Source organism: Colius striatus, chromosome 9 (genome assembly GCF_028858725.1).
Source record: "Colius striatus isolate bColStr4 chromosome 9, bColStr4.1.hap1, whole genome shotgun sequence".
Classification (NCBI taxonomy): Eukaryota; Metazoa; Chordata; class Aves; order Coliiformes; family Coliidae; genus Colius; species Colius striatus.
The window spans coordinates 12,756,897-12,764,587 of record NC_084767.1 but is presented as its reverse complement, the minus strand read 5'-3'; the positions used below and the strand labels follow the sequence as shown (position 1 = coordinate 12,764,587).

The 7,691-nt window shown below is 50.8% G+C and overlaps 1 protein-coding gene across 1 annotated transcript in view; it reads right to left on the bottom strand.

Annotated features, from left to right (window-relative positions):
* Window positions 1-1,054: 1,054 nt before the first annotated feature.
* Window positions 1,055-7,691, bottom strand: part of UBE2D2 (ubiquitin conjugating enzyme E2 D2) — a 25,916-nt gene continuing 19,279 nt past the window's right edge. Inside the window, exons 6-7 of the mRNA XM_062002835.1 lie at window positions 4,173-4,266; window positions 1,055-2,342 (exon numbers count right to left, since the gene is read on the bottom strand). Of these exons, the coding sequence (XP_061858819.1) occupies window positions 2,297-2,342; window positions 4,173-4,266 (140 nt within the window). The 3' untranslated portion in view covers window positions 1,055-2,296. The remainder of the gene's footprint in view (window positions 2,343-4,172; window positions 4,267-7,691) is intronic.

The window sequence follows — 7,691 nt, the reverse complement described above, 5'->3', positions numbered from 1 at the left end:
TATTTTGAGTATGCAGCTTACCTGGAAGCACTGGTACAGTAATAACCCCCAAAATCCCTCCTGCCACAAAGCCATCAAAGGAGCACAGCAGCACGTGGTGGTGGAGGCCAGGCTGGGTACGCCAGGCACTGCCCACCCCCAGCTCCATCCCAGCCCCAAATCACACCCCCAGCCCCATCCCAGCCCCAAATCACACCATCATCCCCATCCCAGCGCCAAATCATACCCCCAGCTCCATCCCAGCCCCAAATCACACCATCACCCTCATCCCATCCCCAAATCACACTATCGGCCCCAGCCACCTCCCCAGGGATGTTTAAAGCAGCAAGTGCTCAGAACCAAGCTCAAGGAGCTTCTGGGAGCTGTTGGCTCCTGTTCTCCCCTGGGCAGGGGATGACTGCTAGCTGTAGCCCCTGAAGCCCCAGGAGCAGCATCCCACCCTGCAGAAAGAGACAGGTGGCTCTGTGCTGAGCCTGAGGCATGGCCCTGGGCTCCCCCTGTTCAGGGGCTGTGTCCTGGGACCACAGGCAATGCACTGCATCAGCTTTGTGCCACTGTGTCCCCTGTCCTGCAGCCCCCAGTTGTCCCTCAGCCAGGCACTGGGGTCACTCCCACACTCAGCTCCAGCCCCAGCAGCCACCTCTGTACCATGGGCCAGGGCCGTGGGGGGTTGCAAGGAACACAGCCAACACTCCCAGGCAGGACAGAGCACGTGAGAGATGAGACAAGTGGGACAGTTTTAGACCAAAAGCAGTGGACATTTATTCCTCAATTTGTGCAAGAGTGTAAAGATGCATTTGAGAAGGGCTGGGCCAGGCCCCTGTGGCTGCAGAGCCCGAGGCCACGGCCTCTCCTGCGCTCCATGGCTTTGTTTACACTTCTACTAGGAGGAGATAAAGTTGCAGACTCACCTACTGCCACAGCACCCACGCTGCCACATACACTGGTATACAAAGGAAAAAGGGGCAAACTACAGCTTGGGGTGGGGGGTTTTCTCTTTCCCACTAGATTCAAGTGAAGACTTTGTTCAAAAGAAAGACACATACAAGTACAATTTGAATCTGTATGAACATTTGCCAATGTTTAGTGCAAAGTAATCATGTAAAAGCTACATTGTATGAAAGTCTGTGCTGATGTGTTTGGTAGGTTCAGTATCCTCTCAACCCTTTTACATCCATTATTTGAGTTACAGAAGGTTTCACTTACCTACAGTACATATGCATTGTGTTAGGTCCCATGCAAGTGGGAGGAATACCATCAGGCTTTTGCAAACAAACCAACCAACCCACATCCCTCAGCTGCTGCTGTGGTGGCACAGTGGGGTTCCTGGCAGGGCACGGGGCTGGGGTGCCACCCCAAGCCCTCCACAGTGCCAGGGCTGAGAGAAACCCACCCTCACCTCCAGCCTGCAACCAACTGCTCTCCCAATTAAAAGCCTGTTCACACCAGGTTATATGTAATGACTGTAGTAATCAGTTTATTACACAGATTAATCATTCTCCACCGTACAGGCTCCAGGGGAGCAGCTGGGAGCTTAAATATACACAAGTTGTCTGTCAAATGGATTGGTTTGGTTTTGCTTTTCTCTTGCCCTTACATCCAGAAAGACCTAAGCAGTTAAAAAACTTAAGAAAAATAAGAGCTATTAGCTATGTATTAACTGAGAAACCACATACAAACCAAACAAAATAAAGTGTGGAGGGAGGGAGAGAGTTGAAACGAATGAAGAGCACGGGACGCACCAGCAGCCCCCAGCCACGGCCATGGCGAGCGCTGCAGCTCAGACCTCAAACACAGGATGGTGGGTACAGCTTCTCCCATTGGTCATGACATTTACCTAAGATGTAGGTCCTTCAGGATAAAATGAATACAGAAACAGCTTCAAGTTCTTCACCTTGCCTTTCATAACTGTTATGAGTTTAAAAGGATTCCACAGAAAACCCTTTCACGGATCAGCAAGGCCAGGCCAAGCCCACAGAGCTCTCCCCTCCACGCTTTAGCACCCACTTTAAACGGCCCAGGAATGCTTTTAGGCTCACAAAGTTATGACTGAAGAACCAGCTTTTCACACACACACTTCTCTGCTAGGAGTCAATGTTGGTACGGGGAAATACAGTATTTCTATGTTGTTGTTCCAAGTATGTACAACACGCAGCACGGCTGTATCAGGTAAACATGTGCACAGGGGAAGATGAGGCGTGGGCTCATAGAAAGCAGTCAAATGGAAATCAAAAGGACTTTCTCTTTCAGAGTTCCCCTAGCTTTATTTGTAGAGGTTATCCAATAATTTCTTTAATTACATGGCGTACTTCTGAGTCCATTCCCGAGCTATTCTGTTGTACCTGTGTGTGCAAAGAGAGCAGTGACTTAGCGAGGCACCTGAGCACCCAGCCTCACAGGGCAGCAGCTCACAGTCCTGCCAGGAGCAGCAGCAGCAGCATTCCAGAGCACCTGAGGTGTAAGGCAGGGAGGGGAAGGCAGCGAGGCCCTGGCTGGAGCAGCAGGAACAGGACACACTGGCAGCCCGAGGCACAGCACAGGGCTGGGGGGAAGGAGGCCTCTGTCTGTGCTGCCCCAACTGCTCCTGACATTCACCAGAAACACACTCCTGTGTCCCACCCACCTCATTCTTCTCCCAATGGCAAGTTAAGCCAAGGCTGCCAAATCCCAGCAGGCCTGTGCCCTGTCACACACTCCTCTGGCTGCTTCCATGACTATCAGGACAATGGACATGTTCCTATGTGACCTGATCTAGGTGACCCTGCTTCTGCAGGGGGGTTGGACTAGATGATCTCTACAGGTCCCTTCCAACCCCTACCATTCTATGATTCTATGACTTGTCTACCAGAACTCTTCTTCTAAAGGCCCAACATGCTCTTGCTCCCCACAGCTTTTGCACCCAAGCATCCTTTGCAGCCAAAGGCACTGCCGGAGGAAGCTCAGGACACCTGTGTGACACCAGGTGGCCCTGACAGTACTGCTGACTCCTGACAACAGAAGGCAACAACTTGCTCTTATTCTACACACTTTGGGGAAAAAGCCCCAGACACTCTGGGTAAGAGGTTTCCCAGTTCTCTGAGCCAGCCAGGTTCCTGTGCAGGAGCTCAGTCTGCGGGCAATGGACTTTAAACAATCTGACAATCCACTCCTAGCAAGTGCTCTGGCCTGCACAGCTCTGCCCAGAGCATCCAGCAGCAAGTCCAGCTATGGTTAAGGACAGACTTTATTCCTTGTCTTTGGGACAAACAGGAGTGAGTTCTGCACTTGGCTGTTTGGATGACTGCTAGCTGTGGCCCCAAACACACTGCTACTCCTGCAGCTCCTTAAAACCTGGCTGCATGGGCTTCTTCAGCACTGGCTCAAGTAGGCAGGAGGGTGAGCAAGTGTGTGATCATTTCCCCTTCCTATCTCACTGCCATCAGATGACCAGGTAAGCTTCAGAAATTAAATGACACTGATCAGATCTGGAAGGGAACAGCCAGGTAGAACAGTGTTTAAAACAGTCATTAAGCTGCTGCTGTTCAAGTGCTCATTAGTGGTAGGGCTGACCCCACTGCTGCCCTTCCTAGGCACCTGGAGGCCTCTGACCGCCCTCTGCACCACTGGCTCCTCCCTTGAGCTGCCAAATGAATCTGGCACAGGGCTTGTGTGTTGCATCCTTCCTTCTCCATGGCGCTAGCACAGACATGTTCTCCCACTAGAGTAACTCGTTCCCCCTCTGCTGGTTATGTGGCATTAAAGCAGGCAGCAAAGGCTCCCAAAATCTGGTCACATTCAGCTTCAAGCTCTGCGTGGAACAGATTTGCACTGGTCACTTCACATTTCCATTAAAACCCAGTAAACCTGCAATTAACAGCTGCAACACTAATGAAAGGCCATCGTGTGGAATGAAAATGCAGTAAGTAAAGGCACAGAAGCACAAGGCCTCTACAGCCTCCAGCTGCACTGCTAGACACACCTCCCTCCAGCAACACCATGCTGCTGGGACAGCAGTGCTACAGCCCTCAGGGGAAAGGCAACTGTGGTCCTCTCAGAGATAAAGTGAAAAGGGCAAACCAAAGTTCACACTATGTTAACAAGCAGCAGGTCCTTTCAGTTCCCCTTTGCTATGCATGTACCCGTGGGTTCTGCCCTGTCAGGGGCACAACGTGGGGTTTGGTTTCCATACTCACTTTTCTCTATCTGTTTTGTAGATCCGTGCAATCTCAGGCACTAAAGGATCATCTGGATTGGGATCACACAACAGAGAACAGATGGACAAAAGTACTAGGGAGAGAAAAAACAGAGAGTGAGTGCCAGTGCAGCTGAGGAGAACGCAGAAGCCAGCCCGCGCTCTGCTGCCCCTCCAGCCAGCAGCACCATCCTGTAAGGCCACCAAGGAACAGGAACCCACAGACTTCAGCCAAGTGACTCTGGATAAAGATCCTTACCATTTAACCACACAACTGTTAAATACCACCACAGGTGACTTGGATGAGTGCATCTGACTGCAGCCTTAAACCACAAGGCAGAAGTGTTCTACCTGAAACCACCTCTGAAAGCCTTTGCAGAGAACATCCTTGCTTCTGCACCCAAAATCCAGTCAGCCTCATTGGTAATGACCTGCAGAAGCCCTCATTCCCACAGCAGACAGGTCCAACTGAGGTGAAGGAAGTGTGATCTGCTCACAGCTACTTAAGGACTACTTAAAAACCCAAATGCTAGTCTGGCAGAGAATGAAGAGGTCTGAATGAATCATCTGAGCACAAGAAGGAGTGAGATGAACTAGTTGTAGAAGAGTATTCAAATATCAATCAAGAAGGCACAGCTTACTGCACTCAGACCAGCCAGGGAGCCCTCAGCTTTCAAGTTTCACCATAAACATAGAGTGTCCACAGTCCAGAAGCCACATGCCGCTCATATGATGCTGCAGGGCACAGCGTGAGCCTCCAGCCACACAAGGAGTCAGGAGACTGCCCCACCACCCCACAAACTGCATGTGCACATTCCTGCCTCCACACCAAAAGGACAAGAGGAAAGGCTATAAGCAAAGCAAAAGGGGACATCTTCCCCCAGGCTACACCAAACACTCCTCTGCCTGGCTCCCTCAGCTCCTTTCACACATGGCCACTGGGGTGTCTGCAACAGCAGCCACAGCAGACCCGTGGAGCACATGCTCTGTGACTGTTGCTGTTGAAGTCAGGTCACAACAAGAAGCCACAGAGCAAAGAACAGCTAGATGCAGCCAGAGAGAAGAAGGAAAACAGGTCTGACATGCACTGGAGGAGACCTTTAAGTGGGACAAGTGAGAGCTTCACTCGCTCCTAGCTGAGGTAGCTGCTCAGTGATGAGTGGAACCAACCAGAAACCCTGTCACTTCAGTTCTATGTACCTTGACAGACTCTTCACTAAAGAATGATCAATTTCAAGTGGAAAACTTCTATAACATCTTTGGAAATGAAGTGTTCTTGATGAAAGTGAAGATATTTCTAGTTCTAGAACAAAGAACTCTTCTTCCTTGTCTCAGTTTTCTACTGTGCACTTGTGGAAGGGGAGAGTCCAGTTCTGCCATCAGCTCACACTGGGACCATCTCCTGAACTACTTCTCAGAACACAGCTTCAGAGTGTGAACACTAATGTTGTGCTGGAGGTACACAGAAGCCACCAGTTCTGGAAGTGCTTAGCAAGAGACTCTGCAGGTTTAGCACCTGTAGAGCTTCCCAGCAGCTTCAGCATTGCTTTCCCCCCCCAGGTACACAGAGTAAAACTCACATTAGCGTTCACTAACAGGAATCTCTCTGCCACCTTCCACCCAGCTGCTGCCAGCCAGTTTAGCTTCCAAACACAGCCATTTCTCCAGCTAGTTCCCTGTAGCTCATTCCTTTGTATCTGTCAGACTCCACTGCTCTGGTCACTGAAGCTTCCCCAGCTGGTAGGATCAGCAGAACAGCTAACATCTGTCCCTCCCTTTAACAGAAGCCACAGGAAAGCCAGTCAAAGCTTTCTGGTTAGCTATTAAAACTGCTTCCTCAAGTTTGCTCTTACCACAGCCCCTTCATTTTCTGACCAAGACAGCTCACCCTTTGTCAGCTGCAGCTCTGCCCAGTCCTCACTGCCTGCCCTCTCCAGCCAGCACAACACCCTGTCCCTAGCATCCACAGTACCAGGTGGGAGCCCCTCCTTGCACTGCTCACATCAGCCCTGCAAAGCCACCCCTCATCTGCTCTGAGCACCGGCCCACAGTGGTGGCCAGCACAGCCACCAGCATCACCGTGTCCTCCAGGGCTGCCCCAGCCCCAGAGGCTGATAGTGCCCATGGCTGGAGATGTCAGCTTGCCCTCGAGGGCACTTCCCCAGAGGAAAAGCCAGGAGAGCTAACCCTGATCCAGCCCAAGAGCCCCGGCTCTTGCTCTGCAAGCCACCAACACTGGCTGGCCATTTAAAACAACCCCGTGCCACTAATACTCTTGACTGCACCAGGCTGTGGCTGGTTAGAATCAATCCATAGCTAAATGAACTGGCAATCTAGTCACTTCAAAAACCTTTTCTAGATTCATTCCTCAGCTGTTCACTGATTCCTGTAACAAGTGTCACTCCAAAGCCACTTCCTTGGCTCCAAGCTGCACTGCCACATGCAGCTGCTTTTGCCTTTTGTCATTCTGCATTCAGCAAAACCATGCTCCATCCTGCTTGCTCTCACTGCTAACCTCACACCTTTCCCTTTGAGCTCCACAGCCCCAGCAAGAACAACATTTTAAACTTAACTGAGCTGGTTTCATTTTAACAGCCTGAACCCAGCTCTTTGTCCAGACTGAATTCAGGAGGTTTCTTTCCTGAGGGTTCCCACCAGACCAGCCAATATAGGCAGCTTACAGACCACTATGCAAAACTCCTTGGAAAAAGTTATCTTCTCAAAGCTTAGGAGTCAAGTTCAAGGAGAAAGAGAAAGTAATCCTTAAAAGTGACAGCTGAGTACAGATCTTTGGTGCAGAGTAGCTAATTAAACCAACAGTGGAACGGAGAGAGTCACCAGACCACCTCCTTCTGCACTATTTTTATCTTTATATGGACACATCCTCCCTGTGAGGGTGTGAGGGCCTGGCACAGGCTGCCCAGAGAGGTTGTGGCAGCCCCATCCCTGGCAGTGCTCATGGCCAGGCTGTGTGACACTGAGCATCCTGGTCCAGGGGAAGGTGTCCTTGCCTGTGGCAGGGAGTGGAACAAGGTGATCTTGAAGGTCGCTTTCAACCCCAACCGGTCTGTGGTTCTATCACGGCTGCAATGAATTTCACAGCACAGACCTGACATTTACTAGCCCCACAACTACAGCATTAGTAGAAGACAATTCAAAACCAAAGTTTGGTAACCCCACAATGCTGCTGACCAGCTCCCCACAGCAGGGAAAGGGCCTTGCTTTATCCCCTGTGCTACTCATCCTGCACAGCCACAGGCAAAGCTGCTCTGGGGGCCTCAGTCTCTGTCACAAAGATGCAGTAGCACAAGTGAGAACTTTCTAAAGAACTGGAAAATTCTCTTTAAGCCTTCTTAAGACATGAAATAAGACCCAAAAGCTCCACCTGGTTTCTCCAGATCTCAGCACTAGAAGAGCAGGTTTTAGTTCTGCCCTCTCGTCCTGCACTGAGGCAGCAACAAATGCTGACACTTCCTGCAGCAGTCCAAGACACAACAGGTGAGGCACAGACTACCAAGTC